General features: G+C 41.6%; 1 protein-coding gene across 3 annotated transcripts; it reads left to right on the top strand.

Moving 5' to 3' along the window:
- The first annotated feature begins 580 nt into the window (after positions 1-580).
- On the top strand, positions 581-25,540 carry LOC128342154 (p53 apoptosis effector related to PMP-22-like). 3 transcript variants are annotated; one of them, XM_053289120.1, is made up of 4 exons: positions 581-761; positions 8,982-9,269; positions 19,654-19,797; positions 22,021-25,540. In XM_053289120.1, the coding sequence occupies exons 2-4, from the start codon at positions 9,065-9,067 to the stop codon at positions 22,245-22,247; spliced, it is 576 nt and encodes a 191-aa protein (XP_053145095.1). In that variant the 5' UTR covers positions 581-761; positions 8,982-9,064; the 3' UTR covers positions 22,248-25,540. The 3 variants fall into 3 exon arrangements, with proteins under 3 accessions (XP_053145095.1, XP_053145085.1, XP_053145077.1); XM_053289110.1 differs by lacking the exon at positions 581-761 and adding an exon at positions 8,286-8,872; XM_053289102.1 differs by lacking the exon at positions 581-761 and having other exon boundaries at positions 8,534-9,269.

Raw genomic sequence — 25,540 nt, 5'->3', positions numbered from 1 at the left:
GGATTCCTGAGAGCACAGCATACCAGAGCTGGCACAGCGCCACTGGGATAGCTAGCTAGTAGGTGGCTTGTAGGGCTGGTGGGCATTGGGGCAGGGAAGAACTTGGTCACTGAGGTAGGAGACTAGCCACACACACCCCCAAGCCAGCAGACTTGGGTATTTACCCCAAGCCTGCTAGCTTGGAGGAAAACGAAAAGTGGGGAAAAGGCAGAAAACAGGGAGGTTTTGTGGAGAGGGGTGATGGGGAGGCAGAAGCATAAAAGCCAGGGCAAAAAGCAGGGAGAAAGGCAGAAAAGGAAGGGCAAAAGGCAGAAAGAGGAAAGCAGGGATTGCATTCCCACTTCCACCAAACAAGCTATTAAAAGATCAGATTTACCAGCAGCCAGGGAATCTTCCAGAGCAACGGGTTTCCTCCAGCTTCTCCTTCCCTGCCTGCAACTTCCTCTTTTAGTCTTATTGGCGGGAACAGCTACTACTCAAGCTGCTCCAGCCAATCTAATTCCTAAGGGGTTCCTCCTGGCACTGCCCCCAGGAAGAGGGGGATATATATATTAAAAATATACTCCCTGAAGCAACCAGGAAGTGCAGTTTTTACCCATTTTAATTCTTCCTGGGGCAATGCCAGGAGGAGCCCCCTAGGAATCAGACTGACTGGAGCAGCTTGAGTAGCAGTTGTTTTAGCCAATAAGACCAAAACAAGAAGTTCCAGGCAGGGGAGGATAGGCTGAAGCTTCCTGGTCTGGAGGATTCCCTGGCTGCTGGTAAGTCTGAACTTTTATTAGCATGTTTGTTTTTGTTGTGAGGGGCACAGCCCCTCCTGCCCTTACTGACCAGCCACCACTGGGGCTGATGTAGCACATAAGTCCCTCTCCCACAACAGAGCTGCTTGGAGTCCTGAGAGCACAGTATACCAGAGCTGGTACAGTGCTGCTGGGATAGCTGGCTAGCGGGTGTGGCTTGTAGGGCTGATGTAGCACGTAAGGCCCTCTCCCACAGCAAAGCACAAAGGCGGGAAGTGTGTTTGCATTTGGTCTTTCTAGTAAAGCCCTGACAAATAGCACAAAAATCAGTTTGGTGGGTTTCCAAGGCACCCTAAGCACTCCTTGTGCCTGTCTGAAATGGAGAGTTTAACAGAGCAAGTAAGGCAGCTCTTAAAAGAGACTCTAGTAGCCATATACTGCCTCAGGATCTCTGAAGAGAGAAAAAAAAGTGAGCTAACTTATGAACCGCTTAACTGATTTGAATCAAATTTACTACAGCTGTAGGGGCACCTCAACAGCAAAGATTGTGATGATGTCATCCACCCCAATTCAAGATGGTGCACATGTAAACTTTTGAGGCACAGGTGTACTAAATGGAGGACTATCTAACCGATCTGAATCAAATTTGCTACAGCTGTAGTGAGTGACACACAGGTACACCTCAATGGTGCAGTTTGTAATGATGACATCCACCAGATCCAAGATGGCGGACACACGAACATTTGAGGCACAAGAGATCTAACTTGTGGACCTCGATTTGCACCAAATTTAGTCCAGATGTAGAGACAGTGAAAGGAAAATAGGCTGATTAGTTCTTACTAGAACAACTTTTTAACTTGTTCATGAATCATCTAGAAGTTGGGGTAAGCAGCAAGGTGGCCAAATTTGCAGATGATACCATACTATTTAGGGTAGTGAAATCCAAAACAGATTTTGAGGATTTAAAAAAAAAACATTTTATATCTTGCTCTTCCTCCAAGAAGCCCAGAGCGGTGTACTACATGCTTAGGTTTCTTTTCACAACAACCCTGTGAAGTAGGTTAGGCTGAGAGAGAAGTGACTGGCCCAGAGTCACCCAGCTAGTATCATGGCTGAATGGGGATTTGAACTCAGGTCTCCCTGGTCCTAGTCCAGCACTCTAGCCACTACACCACACTGGCTCCAAAAAGGAAAACTCCAAACAGGGGGAGTGGGTGACAAAATGTGGTTCAATGCAGGCAAGTGTAAAGTGATGCATACTGAGGCAAACCCCACCCCTAACTTCACATATATGCTGATGGGATCTGAGCTGTTGGTGACTGACCAGAAGAGGGATCTTGGGGTCATGGTGGACAGCTCGTTGAAAGTGTTGACTCAGTGTGCAGCAGCTGTGGAATAGGCCAATTCCATGCTAGGGATCATTAGGAAGGAGTTTGAAAATAAAACTGTTAATATAATAATGCCCTTATTATAATAATGCCCTTATACAAAACTATGGTGCAGCCACATTTGGAATACTGCGTACAGTTCTGGTCACCATATTTTAAGAAGGACATTGTAGAACTGGAAAGGGTTCAGAAGAGGACAACCAAGATGATCACGACCTAGAGCACTTTCCTTTTGAGGCAAGGCTACAACACCTGGAGCTTTTAGTTTATATAAAGATTACTGCGGGGAGACATGATAGAGGTCTATAAAATCATGCATGGTGTGGAGAAAGTCATAACACTAGAACCAGGGGTCATCCCATGAAATTGATTGCCAAGAAATTTAGGACCAACAAAACAGAAGTGTACTTTTTCACACAACACATAATCAATTTGTGGAATTCTCTGCCACGAGATGTGGTGACAGCCAACAACCTGGATGGCTTTAAGAGGGGTTTGGATAACTTCATGGAGGAGAGGTCTATCAACAGCAACTAGTCGGAGGGCTATAGGTAACCTCCAGCCTCAGCAACAGGATGCCTCTGAGTACCAGTTGCAGGGGAGTAACAGCAGGAGAGAGGGCATGCCCTCAACTCCTGCCTGTAGGCTCTCAGTGACATCTGGTAGGCCACTGTGTGAAACAGGATGCTGGACTAGATGGACCTTGGACCTGATCCAGCAGGGCTGATCTTATGTTCTTAATGATTACTTGCTGTGGTCTGGATGCTTCTGCTAATGCATCCTAAAATTGCATTCACTTCTTTAGCAGTTGCATCACACTTCTGGCTCGTCTTCAACTTGTGGTCCACTAAGACACGTAGATCTTTTTCATTTGCCAAGCCAGATCTTCCCGTTCTTATACTTTCGCGTTTGATTTTTCTTACCCAAATACCATACTTTACATTTGTCTCTGTTGCATTAAACCTGTTGGATTTGGTCCTATAAAACCTGTCCAAATCATTTTGAATGTTGATTCTGTCTTTTGAGGGTTGGCTATTATCTCCAGCTTTGTATCATCTTATTTTATAAGTACTCGCTCTCCTCACTCATCCAAGCAATTTATAAAAATGTTTAATAGCACAGAACCCAGGACAGGACAGGTTGACAGCTCCCTCCAATCGACATGGAGCCATTAGCCCTATTCATAGGTGATGTTCAACACTCGTACAATGAATCCCCGTTCAGACATTATGTTCAATATTCATGCAGTGAATGTAAGTGTACACAGATACCGAAGGGACCCCAAATGGCACTGTTGCCAAACACTCTCCCCTGGCGTGGACAGAAAACAGTGCTAGTGTAAGGAGGACAGCCATGTATAGACACTCAGATATTACTCCCAGTGCAGTTTTTGTGCAAGCCCACAAAAGCTCACACAACCCCCCCATCTGTCTGGAAACACTCCTAGCCTCCAAGGAAAATGTATTCTACAATTGTGCATGTGTTTCACAAGGTGATTCAACTGCCACTGACAGTCATAACTCCTGATAAAAGTACTGAATACAGTCTCCCAGTAAAATCAAATCCAGTTTCATGTTTCGGAATATATTTGCTTACCAAAACTTTTTCCCCAGCCATAGCCACACCTGTATATTCACACAGCCTTGCAGATGTGTCACTCCACTCCCCTTCTTTTACAGTGCCCTGTTGTCATAATCATCAAAGAGCTGATCAGAGCTTGTGCAAGAAGCATATGCTTTGAACATAATATGTGAATCATCAAGCAGAGACTGACGCTGCAACCTGAACTCAGTCCTTTACTTGTTGGAATTAAGGATGCTCCCAGACAGAAGAGCTGTTCATGTTTAAAGCATGCTTACTCAGTGGACATGTGCAAGCCACAGGGAGACTGACATGATCCTTGTGTTGACTACTTATTGTCCAAAAGGATGAGCGTGAGTGGTATAACCCAAAATAGCAGCTATAACTCAGAATTCCTGTACTAGCTCCTTAAGGAAGCAGTACTATTTCCCCCTGTGGTGGATAAATGCTAAACTAATCATGGGGTAGGTAGGGTGGTGGTTGTTATTTAGATGCAGTGCTGGGCTTTTATTTATTTCTTATACTTCTGCACCACCAATTCATTGTTTACAAACAATAATACTGTATTTTAGAACAATAAATATACAAAAAATTGCTCAATAAATTATGCAAAATATGCTAAAAAGGGAATGTTCTTCTTTGAGACTAATTTTTCTGTATGAAATCATGCACAGTTTAAAGGCTTATTTTGTTTCACCCACATTTGTGATGAGATAAATAAAATACTATGACTGGCATGTGCAGAGCCTGCATATTGTGGGAAATGTAAATAATAGCTGGACTTTATATTGCAAACCACTTCTTATTCTGTGACATGCTCACTCTTGACGGTATTTGGATTTATAGTGTACAAAAACCCAGAAAAGGGATTAAGGAAATATCTTCTAGGGTGTAATCCCTTTCAAACATACACCAGAATTTTCTAACAATATATACAATTCATTCATGTTTAACAGGCTAGTCCTGTCCTCTGTCAAGGTATTTGTGATCAGGACAAAATCATACCTAAGTGCCTTTGCAATGATGTGAAATGCTACCTTGCACCAGCCAAGCTACACAGAACCAGCATTGTGTCCATGCCAGGAACAAAGCTCTGTAGCTGTGACTGTACTTGTGCAATAGCAAGGCTTGCAACTTTGCAAGTTTCCAAGTGGGTGGGAAAGGATGTGATGTGGGACAGGGGCATGTGGACAATTGTCCATTGTCCACAATGGAGCAAGAGGAGGCAACAGTCCCTGGGCTGTGGGGGGGGGCTGCCAAGTCCCTCCTTACATCTCTCCAAGGGCACCCCTTTGTCCCCTCTTACATCCAGCCAGTGAATGAAGTGCTCACAGGCAAAGACCCCTTGCCCAACAAGTATTTCCTTGAAACGCTGGTTGGCTTGGGGTTTCTGTCCTTGCCTCACTTCAAATGAGGCAGGGGAAGAAATCCCCCACCAATAGTGTTTCTACTAACAGGGATTCCCAGATGTTGTTGACTACAACTCCCATAATCCCTAGCCAAAGGCCACTGCAGCTGGGGATGCTGGGAGTTGTAGTGAACAACATCTGGAAATCTCTGTTAAAGGGAACACTGCCCACCAGTCCACATTTCAACAAAACTACTACTACAAATATTTATATACCGCTCTTCAACAAAAGTCTCAAAATAGTTTACATAAGAAAATAACATAAATAAGATGGTTGCTTGTCCCAAAGGGCTGTTATCAGCCATGCTTATTCTGCCCGGCCCCCAAGAGCCTCCCTGTTTGCAGTTGCATCTCCAGGCTTTGAGATTGCACTTTGGATGTGCTCAGGAGCTGCACTGCAATGTGAGCTCTTGGTTTATAGCACACATATGGACAAGTCACTTAGTTGGTGGTGGGCTAGTTGCCCCTAGATTTGGATGTAAATAATGCAAATTGGAACGGGGATTAGATCCACACACCCTCTCTCCAAGATAGGGGATTCCAGCTAAGCAGACTCCAGAGTTAACTATAGCGAGTTAACTCCAAGGTCACTCTAAACTTAGAGTGAACCACCTCGCTCCCCTCCCTACTTTCACAGGAGATAGCAGCACACTAAGGAGCAGATTATGCCAAGCAGAGAGAAAGCAGATAAGATGTAGTGAAGTAATGTTCTCTTAAGATACTTTTAAAGTAGCTGCGAAGGCCCTGCTACTAACAGAGATCTGGTTGGCGGGGGCGAGAGACGGCCTTTTTGGTTGTGGCTCCTCAGCTTTAGAACACCCTCACTGAAGAGCTTCGCCATGTTCGCTCCCTCAGTGTTTTGTTTTTTTTAAATTTAAAACACACCTTTTAAAGGAGGATTTTTAATGCTCCATCTTTGGTTATATCTGGTAGGTTCTTTAGTTTTTATAATTCTTAGTTTTTAGCTTTTAAAATAACTTTTAATTTGAACTTAAGTGGTTTTTAACCTGACTTAACTTTACTTAATTTGGTTAATTTCATTACCTTTATTGTATATTGCATCTACTTCATTGTTGTGAGCCGCCCAGAGCAGTAGTGTACTGGAGGGGCGGGGTATAAATATTTTAAATAAATAATAAATAAATTCTCCCCATCACAAAGGAGATGAATCAGTTACGTAGACCTAGAGGTGCACCCACTGAAATTATTAGGATTACTGGAGAGCCCTTCCCAGCATGGATATTCTTTAGTGCACCTGCATACTCTGATTTTCATCACAAACAGCCTTACATACAAAGGGTGATCCCCACATTGTCACACCCAGGAGGAACCATCAGTAACAATGCATTCTGAGCAGGTCCACCCAGGCAATTCTAGACAGCAAAGCATGACTGTAGGAATGTGCCCGCAAGGCCTGTTTTGGGATATAAGTATACCCAGTTCCATGACCCAGTGTGCTCCCTTGTGCTTTACACTGGGGACTCCATCAGACGTTCCAGCAAGCAATCTCCATGCTCTCTTGTGCTATACACTGGAGACTCCAAGGAGCCCAGCTTGGGATGCAAAGGGTGATCCAAAACAAAGGGGGGCTGCCAGCAGGACCTTGTCCTCTAGCCTCCAGCGAGTTCCCTATGCCCCTGTGTTGGAGAAGCATAAATATGAAGGGCCAACAGCTGCTAATCCCTGTGATGCTGATAAGGTAGCAAAGTAACTTTCTTAGGGCCCATTCAGGTAGGAGGCGGCCCATGGTGGGAAGTTTGCTGGGAAATCCCTGAAAGCAGCCCTATTTTATGTCTCTAGACTTCTTCCTGCTTCCCATGACATCCCAGGAGGTTAGGGGCATCTCATAGTCTCCAAATGTTTTTATGATGATGAATGTTTATATATTGCATTTCAACAAAAGTTCCCAAAGTGGTTTACATATACATTAAAAAAAATGACTCCCTGTCCCCAAAGGGCTTATAATCTAAAAAAGAAACATGAGTGACCAGCAAAGCCACTGGAGGGATGTTGTGCTGGGGAGGGAAAAGGCCAGTTGCTAAATAAAGAGAATCACCACTTTAAAAATGTTCCTCTATGCTCAGTTAGCCGGGGATTCATGGGATAGCCCCTATTTTCTGGAACCCGTCCCTGGTAAATCACTTTCCCTATTTTCGCCTCTTGAGGATGCTTTGTCCAGGTTTTTTGGTTTTTTTTAATGTGAGTTGCTAGAGGAGTTGTTCTTCAGGATTCAGTTCTCTCTCCAATCTAGTAATTACCGCAACAAGTGGGTGGGTTGATGCATTGGGCATTTAGCGCACCTGCATGTAAACAGGTGCGCAACAGTGAGCAGCGCATGGCATAGAGAGGCTACAATCCAGTCTTCAGAAAGGTGTAATAGAAAATGGGGGACATGAGCCCCATAATCCCTTTTATGATAGTTAGTTGCTACAAGTTGCTATTTTCTTCTGCTACATGTTGTAGGGTATGGGCTTGGCTCATCTGTTTTGGTAATCTGGAATAATGGGCTCTACATGCACTTTATTACCTGTTTTCCATTTGTGACATGGTTGTGTTCAGAACTGTACACCACACCTCCCAGGCTGCTAGGCCACTTCCCCAACATCTTCACAGGCATGTCCCTATTTTAACTGGCAAGATGTCAGAGTGTAGTATTTCCTGTCAATAAGAGAGAAGCTTGCTGAGCCATCATCAGTTATAACTTTTATCTCCTCCTTAATACTCCTCTCCCTAATACTAAGGAGCTCCTCCTTGTGTACCTAATATCCAAATGCCTGAACCATGGCCATCTATTTGTGTCCAAGAAATCTCTGTTGGATGGCATTTCTGTTCAAAGCACTTCCTACAGCAAACACATTGGGGGCGGGCTGCTAGCTCGAGAGCAGGGAGTATGGAGACCATAGGCTGGGTGGGGTGAGTGATTCCACAGGTCAGGAATGCATGCAAGAGAGAGAGTGCAGAAAGCAATCTGGGGGGAGAGGTCGGATAATTGGGGGGTGGGGTGGGCACTGTTTCTCCTCAACTTGTGATGTTTCTCTTCAACTTTAACTTATACCTGCGCAGATCTTGGAACACTCAACAGTGCTATCGAATGCAAAGCATTATTTATTTATTTATTATTCAGCAGAGGTCACAAAGAAGCCATAGCAAAGGATTCCCAGACTCCCCAGGCGACTGAGTCAAGTAGATTAACACCGCTCAAGAAATGCCTGTCTTCCAAATAAGCAATAGTGGATGTATTCGAGGAGAGCGAATCGGATTTAATCTATGAATAATTCTTGAGTTTAAAAAAATGATTTGTAACTTGATCCCTGTGTTTACTTGGAAGTAAAAACAAAAAACACCACCCCAAAACCCATTGATTCCAATGGGCTTTACTGTCTTCCACGAAGCTGTGGAGTGGACTCGTTTACTCAAGATGAATAGTGACCGTAACGGGTAGCAAATTGCATTGAACTCAGTGGGATTTACTTCTAGGAGTGGGCAGGCTGTTAGTATATCTCTGTCAAAAACTGTTCGTTTGAGGTTTGCTCTGCCCTGCACCACTGAAGAGGAATGCTTTTGCAATGAATTTTAAGCTGCCTTTATTAACTGAAACGTAGCAGTAGTGTCTCGGCGTCCAGGGACTACATTGTTTGCTAGGAAAGGGTTAAAGGCTGGGAGTGTACTTGGAACCCGAGTTTGTTTACCAGCCAGTTTCTCTCTGGCTCAACAGGTTACTTCGGCGACCGCTGTTCTTTGTGACTGGAATCTAGGTGGGGCTCTCTCCTCCCATAATAACTTTTCTTCTGATTAAAAAGCAGGGAGGTTACTCACTCTACTCTTCTCTCTCTCTCTCTCTCTCTCTCACACACACACACACAGAGTTCAAGGGAGCCTCTTTGAAGAATACTCCGTCCTCTCTCAAGCTTCTTCGGCTCTCTGTCGCCCAAAGGTGCCTGCACAAAATGGTTAGGTGCGGCTTGGCTTGTTGGAGGTGCCGATGGCTTCTGCCCCTTCTCTTAGGTTTAGCTATCATCCTTGGCATAATTGCATTAGCTGGTAAGGGATGGTTGGAGTCGGAATCGGAACCCTATATACGGCAAGCATCACTGTGGAGCAACTGCGACCGACAGGCAGACGGTTGGAATTGCTATTCCCTCATGGATTACAGTAAGTATTTGAAATGGGGACATGTGAATTGGTTTCCAGGGCGGCCACATTCCCAGTTATTTAATCCCAGGTTTTGACCTCACACATATTAATGCCTACTAAAGTTGACCTGTCGAGCATAAGCATGGTATTGAAAGAAACAGGGAAATACCAAACATTCTGTTCACACGGACAAAAGTGTGTTAAAGTGCGTTTTAAAAGTATTAAAATGTTTCCAAAAACATCTCGTTAAGACATAGAACGTTCAGCAATAGTTCCCTGGGCAGTGAACCCGGCTTGGAGTTCTGGGAAGCTCAGAGGTGCTGCGCTTACCTTTGGACTTCCGGGCTGAGGAGGTCCAGGGCCTCCGGAGTCCACACCCCCTGCCCTGGGGGCCCTCCAAATCCTCGAGTGTCTCCCGGGTGTTGTGGTTGCCGCGCTGAGCTGTGCCTGGTGGCAGTGAGCTCTGCTTTAGAGATAATGGGGAAAGAAATATGTGGCGTGGGAATACGTTAAGTTGCGTGTTGAAATGTTTCTGCCGACGCATATTTACACTAAAATACCTGTTTTATATTCTTGCATTCTTTTGAGTCCAGTTGTTGTGTCCTAAAGAACCCATGTGCTAAAAATACGGTGTGTTTAGGGGATGATGTTTAACTTGCAATGGGGCCTGGGCGGGTGTGTGTGTGTGCTCCATAGGCCTTTAAGTCCAGGCTCCAAAATTACCTAGGTGCACCTCTGCTGGGAAGCATTCATTTGTTTCTGGACATTCACTAAAGATTTAACAGTTGTTAGCAAAAAAACCAAAACACCCTATCATTTTCCAGTCCAATAAAAGGAAGGTTTGATATGGTGGTGAGTTTGGATAGCATGTGGACTGGCATTCAAAGCAAGGGAAAGTCAGTAGAGGGAGGGAGATAAAACGGTAACCTACCAGAGAGTCGGAGAAAGGAGTACTGGGAGAAATAAAGGTAAGAATTGGACAAGTTCTGTGTTTTTAGACCTGGTGTATAATGAGGGCTACATTACTAAAACAGCGGAAGAAAGTACAATTCAGTTATGCTAGTTATTGCTTCAAATATTAAATTATTTGGTTTGAAGGCTCTGGAACTGCAAGTTGCCACTCCCTTGATTCCATTAACATGTTTAAATTCTGCCTTGGGAGTGGTTACCCACCAAACAAAGCAGAGCTATTATCATTCATCAAAAGCTGAAGTGCACAAAAACATGCCATGGCTTGATCATCAGGAGGAAAGAGTGGTTTCCAAGTGATCTGGTGACAGGCCTGCCCAAGAATGTTTTCTCTCTTTAGAACTTACACTTTCCTATTTAGAGATTCTAAATATGCATGTGTGTAAAGAGCAATTGGTGGGAAAAGTAAAATCCAAAGTTAAACTATGTTTTGCTAGCCAGATGGGTAAAAATGGCAGGTAAGCCTTACTTAGTGTTAGGTAATGCAGTGCATACTAGCAATTTGTATGTACAGGCTACAATTCAGAGAGGCACATTACCTGTAAATTAAGGTTTAGTACACCTTGAGGGATAGTTGTTTTTAAGTACCAGATCCCAGTGCCAAGTCACAAGCAGTGTTCTCTCTAACAGGGATTCCCAGATGCTGTTGACTACAATTCCCAGAATCCCCAGCTGCAATGGCTTTTACTTAGGGATTTTGGGAGTTGTAGTCAACAACATCTGGGAATCCCTGTTAGAAGGAACACTGGTCACAAGTTGCTTTTTAAAATCTTGTAAGCTTCCAAAGTGGCATGCCATGGAGCATAAAACTGTGAATCGAACAAGCTGAAAGCTATTTATGGTTTCCTGGTTCATGGCCATAGAGAAAGGTATGCAATAATAGTGTGCTTTTATATTTAGGACTAATTTTCAAATAAGGCTTAATGGACACTGTAGCAGTCTTGGTGTGGTTATGCTAGTTTTGTGGACCACATAGTGCTCTGAGAACTAAGTTATCTAGTTTTAGGAACAGAGAAACTACCTTTCTGCTGATCCTGAGCATGTCTTTTAAAAACTCAAATGTATTTTCAGATTGGTAAAATTAAATGATTTATTAAATATATTTTGTGTTTTTTCTTCCTAAAACCTTGAGTCAAATTTGGTGCATTAAAAAAATAATTACAGTGTTTGGGCTCAAACATTTATCGTACAGGTAATATCTAAGGGGGGCGTTATTCTTGAGGTGTGTGGAAATTTTAAGTTTCTGAATTTTAAAGAATATGAATGTTTTAAAGATTGTTTAAAATGAGAAATAGATGTATATGTTTTCTTAAGGACCAGACTTTTAAAAAACCAGCTTTTTATTTTTCACAAGCTTTTGAAGAACCTTCTAACATGTCCAGCTTTTCCTTGCAACCCACTGAAACTGGCTGCTATGCGGGGCAGTGGGGGGGGGGGGGCAAGGGACTGCCTTCATCCTTATCTGAGGTGATATGCTTCTGCTCTGAGTCAGCGCTTGACAATTACTTTGTGGAGGGAGGAGTAGAGGAATGAGAGTCCTTCCTCTGCTCCAATAGATAATCAGCACCATCTCTGCTTGTCTCAAATTTCCTGTCTCTGGAAACAAATAAGGCCAAACAAAATGCCTTTGATCGAGAGATCTGTGCACACAAAGCACACACCCCAACCCCACCCCTACAGAACTTTAGCTCTCCAGATATGACTGTGTGTGTATTCTCAATTTGCTTTAATCATTTTAACCATATAGTTTTCAAATTGGTGTGTTTGCTTGCTTATTTGTGGGGTTTTTTTAAAAAGACGCTCAGTAGTTCTTCCTTCACTTTATTTGGGGTATACTTAAGTTATGCTCATCAGTAGGATTTTTGTAATCTCACTCTAATTGATAAGTCTATTTTGTAGTTAAGTTAATATGCAAATTTCCTCTAACTTCTTTATATCTTCAAATTAAAAACATCTTTTAAAAGCCTCATTTAGTAGAAGTACTCCTAATGTGCACAGAAGGGGAAGACGACTTGGGGCAGCAGGCCCCACTCCTGAGTTACACTGTTCAGCTGAAGGTCCAGAGACTGACCTTAAGCACATACAAATTGCACATGCATAGGATCTGCATGCACAGTGGATAACTCTTTTGAATGTTGAAGATATTAAACCGCACTTGTTTGCAAATAAAAATGTAGGATATCCTGCAGAAACACTGTAGGATAGAATAGTAAGCATAGAAAAACCCCTTCAAATTATGTTGCCTTGTAGGTAATGTGAAAATGATAGCTGCATTTAACACTGTGCCATAGCCAGTTTGGAAAAGCAGACTATTGCAGACTTAATTGCAGCAGCTTATTTGTATGTGAGCCTTATTTATGTTCAGTTGCAATTATATTTAGTAATGAGGATTCACCCATTTTATGATTACTTCACTAATTTGTACATAATCCTATCCTGAGACAGTTTATACTCCTGTTAAATAACTGTGCTGGGTTGGAATCTTTTGTAGGAAGCTTACAACAAAACATAGCTTGAAGATTAGAAGTGATCTTTTTCTGTAGATCATACTGAATAACAGTTGCTTTGATGTTGAGAGAATAATAGAAATGTCTACTTATTTAGAGGTATCTTTATATGTATTGAGAACATTTGTTCACTTTTAGTGCTATAGTATATGCTTATAAAGAAGTAGAATTTGCTTGAAATGTATTTCAAACTGGATGAGGGTTGCAAAATCATTGTCATTGGGAGTATACTGCTTGAAAACTAATTGCACCAGACAACCCAAGATTGACATGTCAATAAACCAGTTTGTCTGTAAAGTTGCTAAACAACTCCAGGATTTCCTAACTGGCATTGCTTACCATCAATTTGAAGCTTGTTTTATTTGTAAAAAGTTATGCTGTAGCTTATGGAGGTATAAATAATTAAAATTAAAGGCTGTGCATGACTCTCTCTACTCAGTTATGCTAACTTTAAGAAATATAACTTAATACCATCATTAGTTGCAGCTTCTGAATCAAGATGGTACTTGTTAGGTATGAATGTTGTACAGCGAAAGAAAGCCACTCCTTTTCTAGATGAAGAAATAAATACTGTGCTTTGAACGGGGGAAAAACCCCAAATTACCAGCTTCTAATTCACCTTTGTCCAAAATAGATGTAACAGAGAGTCTTGTGTATCGTTCCCAAGAGTATTTTTGTTGCCTTTAAAAATAAAAATAAAACCAGCCGTGGAAGGCTAGGAGTTCAAGTGAAGGGGGCGGGGGGCTGCTTCATGTTTTTGCCTCCAGTCTTTTCCCCCCTCATAGCTGCCCCCAGGCTGCTTTTCTGCCTTCAGAGGCAAATATACAGAAAAGCAACCAGGACAAAGCAATCATGAGGGAAAATATGGCTCTGGAGGTGAAAGAATTAAGCAGTCCCTCCCCTCAATTGACCACCTTAAGTGGTGCAGTGGGGAAATGCTTGACTGCTGGTATGTTTCCCAGACTACGGTAAACACCTATATTGGACAGCGGTGATATAGGAAGATGTTGAAAGGCATAATCTCATACTGCACGAGAGGAGACAATGGTAAACCCCTCCTGTAGTCTACCAAAGAAAACCTCAGGGCTCTGTGGTCACCAGGAGTCAAAATCGACTCAGTGGCACACTTTACCTTATCCCTCAACTTAAACTGGCAACAAGGTTGCTTTTGGGGGGTACTTGACCAAATTACTCAATAGAAGTCGCATTGAAATTAATAGGACAAACTAGTCATGCCATAATAGTCCTATTAACTGGCCCAATGAGACTTCCTCTGAGTAATTCAGTCAGGATGCCAGCCACTCAGTTAAGGATGGCTGCCACTGTGCCTGGGTTGGATCTCATAAGGTAGCTCAGGTACACTTTATATTAAGAAACTTCAATTTTGTGTCTTGCCTCCAGAAAGAAAACAGTTCTTTTACTGCATTGTAAAAGAATTGGATGCTTTGTACTTGAGTAACTATTCCAAATTTTCAAATAAGGGGTAGGTGTCCCATTTTAAATCACATGCAAATTACCACCTAACACCAGATTTTATATATAGCCCTGAGCCTTAATTCAGAGAGAGAGGCACTACCAACAGATGTTGTACATGGCAAGTAATGTGGAGGGGACAGGCTGTACACAGTGGTCCTGCAGAGGCAGTGGCTACTCATTAAATGATGCACACCTTTATGTATGTTTGAATGTGCAGCTCCAGACTGTCCACCCCACCATAATATATAACTGAATGCACACACCTATCAGCTAGCTTTTCTTCACACATTGGTAAGCAATGTTGCCTTGTATGCTTAGAGATGTGGTGAGAAATCTTTATATCTTCCCTTGCCTGCAGGTAGTAGGATCCTGCGTTTGTATCTAAATAAAATGTGCCGTCAAGTTGGTGTCAACTCCTGGTGACCACAGAGCCCTGTGGTTGTCTTTGGTAGAATACAGGAGGGATTTACCATTGCCATCTCCCATGCAGTATGAGATGATGCCTTTCAGCATCTTCCTATATTGCTGCTGCCTGATATAGGTGTTTCCCATAGTCTGGGAAACATGCCGGCGGGGATTCACACCAGCAACCTCTGGCTTGCTAGTCAAGTCATTTCCCGCTGCACCATACTCTGGTTCTTGTATCTAAATACAGCTGATCAAATACAAACAATAGTTGACTTACATATAGTAAACAGGAACATCTAACTTCTGTAAAATAAAAGGAAAAAGTATGTGCTGCAGTAGCAGGGAGAGTGAAAGGATCTTATATTTCCAAATGCATTAGCAATCTTCTCTGATAGTTGGTAAGTATGTTAGGTAGGAGTGATAGGCATAATGCTGATGATCAATTATTCATGATTAAAGAACAGGAATGGGCTACAGGCATTCCTTCTGCCTGCCATCACCTTTTAGCTTTTTGTACATGAATGTCCCCCATATCTCCACAGCCTTCAGTACGACATTATATCAACATGAATATTAACCATAATTAATGTTCAACAATATACCCTCCAACCAGAATGTGAAGCTTGTTAGCTAATCCCAATTAGCAGTAAATCTAGTTGCCTTTATCCATGGTTAATACCCATACTGATGTAACAACTTGTGTTAAGGTAGGCGGAAGAAAGGGCAAGAAGAACTCTAACACAAGAGACTGGAGAAGGGAGCACGTGATTCCTTTATAGTAAATGACCAGTACACAGATGCGTTTCAGGAGAAGCTCAGTTGCCAGAATGATGATGATTATAATAGCTCAATTGTTGTACAATGCTTGGGATCTTAAGAATTTAAACTCTTTAGGTATATTTATACTAGCCTTTCCAACTCCTCTACACATGCAGTTTGAGGAACAAGAAGCTTTATAATTAAGAGTTATATGAATTACTATGCATGCCACCTCTGTTTTAATTGTTCTAATGGTTGGTTTAGTGTTGTACTATATAGCCAGAGCTAGCCTTGACCTTCATTTCAGGTATAAAATACTGATTTTATTATTATTTTGGCTGTAAAAGCTTTGATTAATATTTAGCGTAAGCAGAGGGTAAGTACTAATCAGAATTTTTATAGTCAAAACACTTTCATACCAGTTCAGACTGGTGTGAAAGGTTTGTTTAATTATTCCTTAGTTTAAGGGACCATGAGCAAGCTATTGGGGTTATTCACACGACTGGGCAGGTGTGGGGGGAAGGCAGGGTTCAACTTACCTTCCCACTGACAACCGCTGCAGCCCCTGTGGCACACAAGCCATACACCCACACGACCAACACTTCTGGGAGCAGCACAGATTACTATATCTGTGCTGTTCAAAGCAACGCGTATAAACAGAGGCAGGGACTCATCTGTCCTGTCACAGTACACTGGGGGATTCCCCCAGGGGAAGGGAGCTCTCGGTGCCCATCTCTGTGTCAGCGACACGTGAGCTGCAAGCAGCTTGTGCTGACACATGATCCCAGGAGTCGTGTTAAGGGTGTGTCTGTGCCCTTGACCTTGGCTAACAGCTGGGCTTCGGTGCTGGGTTTAGCACCAAAGCACCTGCATTTCTCAAGGGCAGCCACAGGCTTGATTGCTCGTGACTCAGTGGGTTTGCTCCTTTCTCTCTCCTCGTCTCTTTCCTTTTTGGCATGCATTAACCACTCGTCCCCCAAGTTAAGCCAGGTTTGCATCTAATCAGGATTTTGAAATCCAGTTCAAGTTCTGGGGGCAACTCCTGATTAGTAGTGAGCCTGATTAGCTTTAGCCGTGGTGAAGGAACTGGGAAGATTATAGGCTAGTTCTCAGACTGGTTCACATGATCCTCCAGTTCAGGAGCTGTGCACATTTCCATTTTGTGAGTGTGCGCTTGTAAGAGGCAAGGTAGGAAGTGGGGCAAATGATCATCTGCAAGGGTCATGCCAAGTGGGAGGGCTTTTGGGGATCAGTTGCTCCGCTTCCCAGCTTGGTTTTTTTACAACCACATGATCACAAAACATGAGTTTTGTGAAACACTGAGCTCAATAGGTTTTAATCACTAATAAATGTATCTAGGATTTCAGCCTTAATACCTACTCTTAATAGGCCTTCCTGTGATTCTAAACACACCCTGATCACGTTCTGAGTTCAATAGACATGGACACCTTCCCTCTTCTTTCTTGCACTGCCTTTAAGATAATATGGGCAAAATCTCACCTGGGACAGTATTTATGCTATGTACTTACTGAGAAGTAGTCTTCCTCTCTCTCCCCCCCCCCCCAAATTCAATTTTTATTAATTTTAACAGTAGTAATATTATCATTCATTGCAAATACACACAAAAAGGTGGACTTCCTGCACACATCTCTTCGTGAATCATCAACTATAAAATGTACCCTTGCTATAATAATAATTCAAAACATAAATTCAAACCCTTACAAACATAGCTAATCTACCCAACCTGCAGTTTTTTACTAAATTTCAAACCTTGCTGTAAAGTCCATAGTAGGAAAAGTAATTCTTTAGATACAACAAGAATGGTTTCCAATCTTCTTTAAAACATTCCAAGTTTTGGTCTCTTATTAGTGCTGTAAGTTTTGCCATCTCAGCCAGTCTTCTTTTGAAGGCAGTTCATTACTCTTCCATTTCTGTGCATATATAATTCTGGCCGCCGTAGAAGCATACATAGAAAATGTTAAATTAGTTGTAGAGATTACACCTTGTGTTATTCCCAGCAGGAAGGATTCTGGCTTCTTAGGAAATGTCATTTTAAATATTTTCTTTAATTCATTATAAATCATATCCCAATAGGCTTTAGCCTTCCCACAGGTCCACCACATATGAAAAAAAGTGCCTTCAGAATGTCCATACTTCCAACATTTGTTTGAAACATTTTTATACATTAATGCCAATTTTTTTGGTGTCAGATACCATCTATACATCATTTTATAATAGTTTTCTTTTATAGCGTAAGATGCAGTGAATTTTAAATCATTTTTCCATAACTTTTCCCAGGCTGCCATTTCTATATTACTTGAGCCCACTTTATCATAGTCGTTTTAACCACTTCCTCTCTTGTCTCCTCCAGAAGCAACAGTTTATACATTTTAGAAACTAATTTTTCATCATTTTGACATAATTCCTTCTCAAAATTTGAAGTCTGATCCTCAAATCCAACTTTAAAGTCTTCCTTATATATCTCATTTAACTGATGATACTGAAACCAATCTCTAACCAAGTCTTGTATTTCAGTTAAACTTTTAAACTTACAATCCTTTTCCTGAGAAGTAGTCTTCCTCTCTCCGTTAGCTGTGCCCTGGTTTTAAGATGAGTGGTGGTGTAGAAATACCAATTCCTTGCTTTCCAAAAAATTGAGAAGGATATAGATCCTCTCTCCTCCATCATGTAGATAGCCTTCAGTTTAAGCTGAGTTTTCCAAACATACAGAGCCCCATTTTTCTGACAACTTTTTATGTTTTAAATCTCCCCTTTTATTACAAGGAGTTTAGGTAATTCTCATCTCCCCCTCCCCATTTTACCCTTGCAGAAGGCTGAGAATAGGTGATTGGCCTAGGTAACTTGATGGCTGAGGGGGGATTTCAGCGGTTCGAGTCCTAGCACACCACACCAGCTTTCATTCTTCTCTTTTAAGGGGAAAATTATACAAGCCAGTCCTATGTCTTAAGAGCCCAGTTCAAGGTGTGGGCTATACTTATTTACATGGTGGAAGAGAGGAGCTTGCTTTGCTCCTTCACTATACTGTTTCACTGCCACCTCCAGGTGAAAATACAAACCAGAACAATGAGAGAGATGATTTAAATCGCATGGGCTGCTTCCAGAAAAGTGTCCATCATTTCCTCCTGAAAAACTGGAGGAAGATAGCTTCAGTGGATATGAACTAGTCTTCTGTTGCCTTTCCTGGGACTGTACCATATATTCTAGTATACAAGTGAAACACTTTTGGACAGATAATCACTTTAGTACAAGGACAGCAGACATAGCTATTTTTACAGTTGCTGGTTTGAATCCCCGCTGGTATGTATCTCAGACTATGGGGAAACACCTATATTAGGCAGCAGCAATATAGGAAAATGCTGAAAGGCAAGGGTAAACCCCTCCTGTATTCTACCAAAGAAAAACCACAGAGCTCTGTGGTTGTCAGGAGTCGACACTGACTCGATGGCACACTTTACCTTTTACAGCCCAGACTTACGAATGTTTGCTCAGAAGCAATTCTAAATTGAATTTTATTCAGTGGGATTTGTATACAAGTAAGGATTGCAAGCTTAGATTTATGTTAATACAAATATTAAGGCTTGTAGGCCTAAACAAACAAATTTGTGCATGGAACTTGGAATTGTAAAGATCTGGACTGAACTAATTTCTTTGCATTCATATTTCTTGTTTCCCTTTAAAAGGGGAAAGCTTCAAATTTGGAACTCTTTGGATTGGTCATCTTTGAGATAGAAATGTCATTTTATTGGCTACCACATAGGTACAGGGTGATACCCTGAGGGCTGCATTAATTTCTTCATTAGCTACAGCTAAAATGAAAAATCATATTACAGTACTTCCACTGGTCTCCAATGCCATCTGAATCCATTATCTTTCAGGTTATCTTGTTGACGGTTCTGAGGGGATAGGCAGCCTAATGGTGGGGAAAGCCAGGTCAATCAGTATGGAGCCTCTCCATCTTATTTACTTCCACTTCAGACAGCATTCTTTGCTCCCTGCTCCCAACAAGCAGACATGCATTGTGAGAACCAACAGTTAATGCCTAAGCATCTGGTGCTTGCTATGAACTGAATGTCTCAACACAGACTGTGTTCAGAGACTGTGATAGCACTTTAAAGCAGCATTGACACTGACTCAATGGCACACTTTACTTTATATGCTATTATGTGGAGAATCTCCAGAAAAAATAAAGAAAAGAAAGTTGTGATGTATACATTGCTACATAATAAAATATATTCTCTCTCTTTCCCCCCACTCCCACCAAGGTTGGGGTAGAGCTGCAGCTGCAACATACCTGGTTGGATTTATCATCCTGTGCATCTGTTTCTGCCTAGCAGTCATAGCATTTTCCATTGAAATACTGAGATTTAACTTCGTTCGAGGAATTGGAGGCTTGCTTTTCGTTGCTGGTAAGGATTCACATGAAAGTGACTGCTTTTTAACATCTTGCCAGTCATTCAATATTAAGTGATCATCAATATCATCATTGATCATTCAATATTATGTTGCTAGTAAGGATTCACATAAGAGTGACTGCTTTTTAGCAACTTACTTGCCGTTGCTATAGTTTCTGCGATTACGTTAGCCATTTTTTGAGCTGCTGCAGTTGCAGAAATCAGCAGAGTCTATCCTTGTAATTCTGGTTCATTGAAGATTCATACATTGACTGTCTAGAATGAGCTACATAGGAAAACAACCCTCTTCAACACACAGTGACCTCTTAAATAGAAATTTGCATGGTCTTCACGTGTGCTTTGCTAGCCCTTCTCTCCCATTTGAGCTGTTCAGACCATGGTCCACTGGTGAATCACTGGCCAGTTTCTTATGTACGAACTATTGTGGGGGTTTTGCAGAGAATTTTGGATTAGTGAATCTTGTTCTAATCCAGCAAGGCACTACTTGTGCTTTTAAACCAAATTGCATACTCAGGATCTCTGAACAGTTGAGGTGAAACTAATCTGTGTGAGGTAAAACTAAGCATCGTTTTCTTTATCTGTTAAGAGATCCTGAATATAAAATATTGCTTTAAAATAGAAATTTTTAAATTTGACAAAATTTAAATTTTGTTTAAAGGAGCTGCATGCTAACCTGCCCACCCATTTCTGCTCTGCTTTCACCCAAAGACACACTGCAGCTCTTGAACAGTGTTCCCTCTAATTTTTTTCATCTGTGCACAGAATGAGTTTTGATCTGGGCAGCAGTATCAAGGCAGTGTGTGCACCCTTGCCTTCAGACTGGGGCCTTCCTGATTCAACCTTACTTGAGTGGGATCTAAAATTAACTGAGCGGACATTAAAAAAAGTGTGTGCACATGCCTTAAGTGATCCTTAGAGTTACTCTTCTAAAACCTTGCCTATGAGCCATTCCATTTCTCTCCCTGCTCTAGTTCAACATGCATTTTGCAACTCAAATGGCCAAGTCAAATGGTCCTTGTTTGAAATGTGGACAATTATTTGAAATGTTAGAAATAACTTGTTGCACTCCTGAAGTCCATTTGCATTGGTCTAACTATTTTTACAAGAGCACTCCTGCACAAGACCACTATTTGCTTTGATGCCTATAGTAGCATGGACCACTTGGAAATGCCAACGTAAGCCAGCACAACCTGTTGGAAATGCTAATACAAGCCAGCATATCTACATAAAACTGATGGCATTTGCACAATAGTGTACGTGTGGAGAACAGCAGAAGTTGTGTGAAGGCTCCCAGCACCTCTCTGCACTCTCCTTACGCACACACTTTGTTTGTCAGGATGTCAGCTGCTGAGAATTCTCTGTTGGAGATCCCTATGTACCCCCACCTGAACAACAATATTCAGGGCTCCCTGTGGAGAGAGAATGAAGCTATTCTCATGACTGCTGGAAAGCAGGCTAAGGGAACCCAGCTCGCTTTCCAGCAGTCGTGAGAACAGTTGTGGTAAGCCCAGTGGTTCAGTGGCAGCTAGCCCGCCTAAATACCCCTCCCCTAAAACGAGTGCTCTGCTAACCCCATTTTGATGATATTGTGTGCCGCCGCAGCTCTATGTCATGGCAACATATGAGTAGACACACACACCCCCCCCGGTCAGGAGGCTACAACAAGCCTCTCGGTGTCGGGAGTCCCCTCTTGCACTTGCACGGGGAGTCCCCTCGTGCACTTGCAAGGGGCATGCTGGGACTTCCGGGGGTCAGACGGCCCCCAATCCCCACCACCCCAACCAGCTCCATTACCAAGCTGGTAATTGTGTGGGCAGCCGATCTGGTCACCTTGGACGGCGGAGTGCTCGTGTGTCGGGAGAGCGGGCCAAGCCTGCTCTCCCCGCCAAACCCGCCTTGGCTCTCCACACTGCTTGTGTGGAGAGTCTCAGTGATTCTTAAACCACTTAACATCTGAAGTGTAGATGGGTTTCAGATCTGCCAGGCAAGCACTGAGATTAAAAGCATTACTTCAACTGCTTAGAACATTCTTTTGATGATTCCAAAATGCCCATGTGGAGTACCATGTGGAATCAGTTGGTCTCTGCTCTGGGTAACTTTAGGAGTAACTTATTATGCATTAACAGGCATTTACAATTTAGCTACAAACAACTGTACAGGAGAAAATGTGACTAATTGAAACTCCTAATCCCCCCCCTTCTCTTTTTTTCTGTTCAGCTGCTTTCCAAATTCTAGGTCTGGTAATCTATCCAGTGATGTTCGTAGAAGAAATTGAAATGACTGGGGATAACATGTTCAGTTGGGCCTACGGCTTTGGTTGGGCAAGCACTATTATTGAGATAGGTTGTGCATTCTTTTTCTGCTGCCTGCCTAACTGGGAAGATGAAGTCCTCGGTAACATAAAACTTTACCCTGACGACTATTATACTACGCAACCCATATGATCTGTCATTAGAATGAAAGATGGTTTGGTGTAAATAAAACAATATTGTTTCTGCTTTGCCAGAAGGATCCGTGCTTGCATTGTCAGATTCTCATTTGAGACAGAATTTCTGAATTGCTAGTTTTGTTCTAATAATAATTATATAGAGTCACCCAGTACACTTCTTGTTTGTTTGTTTAAACACTTATTCATTTAAAGATCTGGTGGGATAAATTGCAGAAGGAAAAAGAACTTTTCCTGTATGTTGATAGATAATATGAGTTCACCTTTAATAATTATTGCATTTTGTTGTATAGGATGATGTGCCTATATGTTGATGTGCTAGTGAGTAAAAAGATATCAAGAATTTTCATTATTACAGTGCAAGACCAGGGCACCATCTAGATTTTGTTCTGAGCCCTATAGTACAGGCTCCTCATCCATTAATATCATTCCAGATTGGATTTTGAGAAAGTGAAATCAGTTACCACAAAACAGTGGCTTACACCCAGAGTAAGCCAGCACAGATGTGCCAAGGAGACAAGTCCGTGCTGCAGGAAGTTCTCCCAGTACTGCTGCACCAGTATGACAGTGGGTGGGGGAAATAAATTTTGATGCTTTTTACTGCCTCCAGTAGTGCCCTAAGTCACCTGGAAATATGCCAGAATGTAGTGTAGCTTTCAGAGATATATCTTCAGGTGACATAGGGCACTTCTAGAAGTAGCACATAGCATCAAAATTCACTCCTCCCACTGCATGACCGATGCAGCACAGCTACAAAGGCTTTCTGAAGTTTCAGAAGCATCTCCTAGTGTGTCTGCATTGACTTCCTCTAAATGTCAGCCAGTGTGTACAAGTATGCTTCTACCCATGTATTCAGCCTGTTTCCTGTGCCAACAACATTATATATTAGTGGGGCTTGCCTTGGGAACAATGTTTGGAGGATTATAACATTCAACTAGTTATTAGGATTACAATAGACTAAGCAGTAGAGGATTTTACAACTTCCCTTTTTTGTTAAATACTGTAGGGTGGGTATATTACTTCCTTTCCATCCCCATCCAACACAAAATCACAGGATAAGTTAGATTCCAATTTAGTATACATTTCCTAGATCTAATAGTTTAAAATGTCTGCAAGATTATTCCATAAGGCTAACATTTGTGATCTAAGCATGTGATAGGACTCCGTAAAGCCAAATATCCAGTTGTGAGATAGTATATTCATTTTTTAATATATTGACTCAATCTACTCAGTTAAGCACACCTAAATCCAGCTGATCTCAGTGGGACAAGGTTAGGCATGTGCTTAAGTCACTCACATGCAAATCTGTAGGATTTAAAAGTGCTTATTTGAGGTAGTTGCCCCCCCCCCAGGTTTTCAAAGGACTGTAATTTAATGCTGTAGGCAATGAGAGGCAGCATTTAGGAGACTGGCTGACTGAATTTCTCAATAGTACTACTCAGGGAGGACTGCTAAATGTCACTCTAGTAAATTGATTCATAATGTCAGCCACCAGTATGAAACTTCTTCTTTTTAAAATTACTATGACTGAAAACAATGAGTATGGCTGACATGAGGAAAATTACTTAGAGCCGCTCCATTAAAATTAAAAGTTAGGCAATGCTAACATTGTTGCCAATGGGGGAAAACTCCAAAAGTGCCTCTTGTACATCCGCATGATCTTAACAGCGTCGAGGCCACTTTGAAATAGCCCTGGGGTACTGCATTACAATTCCTTAACACTGCCTATCAGGTGGGCCATTGTGACTACTTTGAGTAATTTTCTGAAGAAAATGATCTCAGTCAGTGTGTTTTAACATGCAAAATATTTTAAACTTCCTGTTTATCATGACAACTGCTGATAAACTGCTGGTTAAAATATACTATTCTAAGAAGAGTTTTCCAAATATCTACTGTATGTATAGATTTTATCACAGATGTGTACTCTTGTATTTGTGCAAATGTTGTATATTGCAATTTTATAATTTCAGATCTGGCAACTTGATGTTTGTTATTCACATTGGCAAAAAAAAAAAAAAATCCAGTTCCCAATATTCATGTTGTTTCTTGTCTTGATTAATAAAGGTTGGTAAAGCCACACAGACTTTTCTCATGGAAATAATGAGGTCACGATCCAAATCTTAGTGGTATTTTTGTGCTTTACTGTTGTATTGTAGCCTATCTAGATAACACAAAACAGAAATGGATACACATAACATTTGCTTTAAAAAGTTTGAAATATCTATCATGTTTTGTAAATATTTGTATTTACTGACACACCTAGTAAAAACGGTTACATAGAGAAGATGAAACCGAAGCCCCCATTTTTGTTATGAAAAGAAACCTTAACATTCAAGGAGGGAATACAAATAGCTGTGATCATTCCGTATCATTTCCTGGTAACTCATACAGAAGCCTGTAAGCATTACCTTTCCATATCAGATCCAATTCACACAACATATCAGCATACGGTAGCTACTGAAAAAGCCCAACTGGCTGATTTCCAGTTGATTTCAGTTTATCTAGTGAGCTGGCAGCGTGCAGGTAGCACTAAAGGCAGGCCACCCAAAACCACCTTAAGTGTGAGCTTGATTGGATTTATCTTTTGGGATGCCTCCATTTGCTACAAGTCCACAGATGCGCATGAACAAGAGGTAGTGGTTTGGCACAATGGAACCATTTAACAGTTGGCACAGTTCAGACTTTTTTCTAAGGCTGCCACATATTTATATAGATGTGTGAATCAGCTTTAAAATTTGGTCTCTGATGAAAACCTGCCTATGTATGTTTAAGACTTTGGGCAATGATCTGCTTGAAATATCTCCCTTGCAAAATCAAAGACTGATGGGGATCTGGCCAAGAGCATACCCCTTATGCTCGCAACACTGAAAACTCCTTCCACCAAAACATTTTTCCTGTGTGCCTTTAAGAAGTAGAGGCAGCCTTTTACTTGTAATGTTTAGTATAATTTCTACTTCCTGTTCTTTCATTTCTGCAGTTGTTATTGTTTCTACTATTTTCTGCATCCAAAACTTTGTTCCCTAGTCCTCACTCCCAATCTTTTCTGAAAACAACAAAATAAGAAATAGTATGCATCGAGAAGACAAATATTGTTTGTAATTTATATTAGGAATTGGCAACTGGGTGATGAGAATTTGATATTTAAGTGCAGAATTAGGGCCCCCCTGTTTAATGGCTTATGTTCAAGTGTTTGCAAGTAATCAGTTAGGAATATTGTAATTACTAGCCACTTGTACAAAATAATGGTTTTATATGTACTTCATTTAAATAAACAGTTTTTATACATTAAAA

Source organism: Hemicordylus capensis, chromosome 1, assembly GCF_027244095.1.
Source record: "Hemicordylus capensis ecotype Gifberg chromosome 1, rHemCap1.1.pri, whole genome shotgun sequence".
NCBI lineage: Eukaryota > Metazoa > Chordata > Lepidosauria > Squamata > Cordylidae > Hemicordylus > Hemicordylus capensis.
Note: the sequence above shows the minus strand (reverse complement) of the source record. Positions and strands in the feature narration are given on the sequence as shown.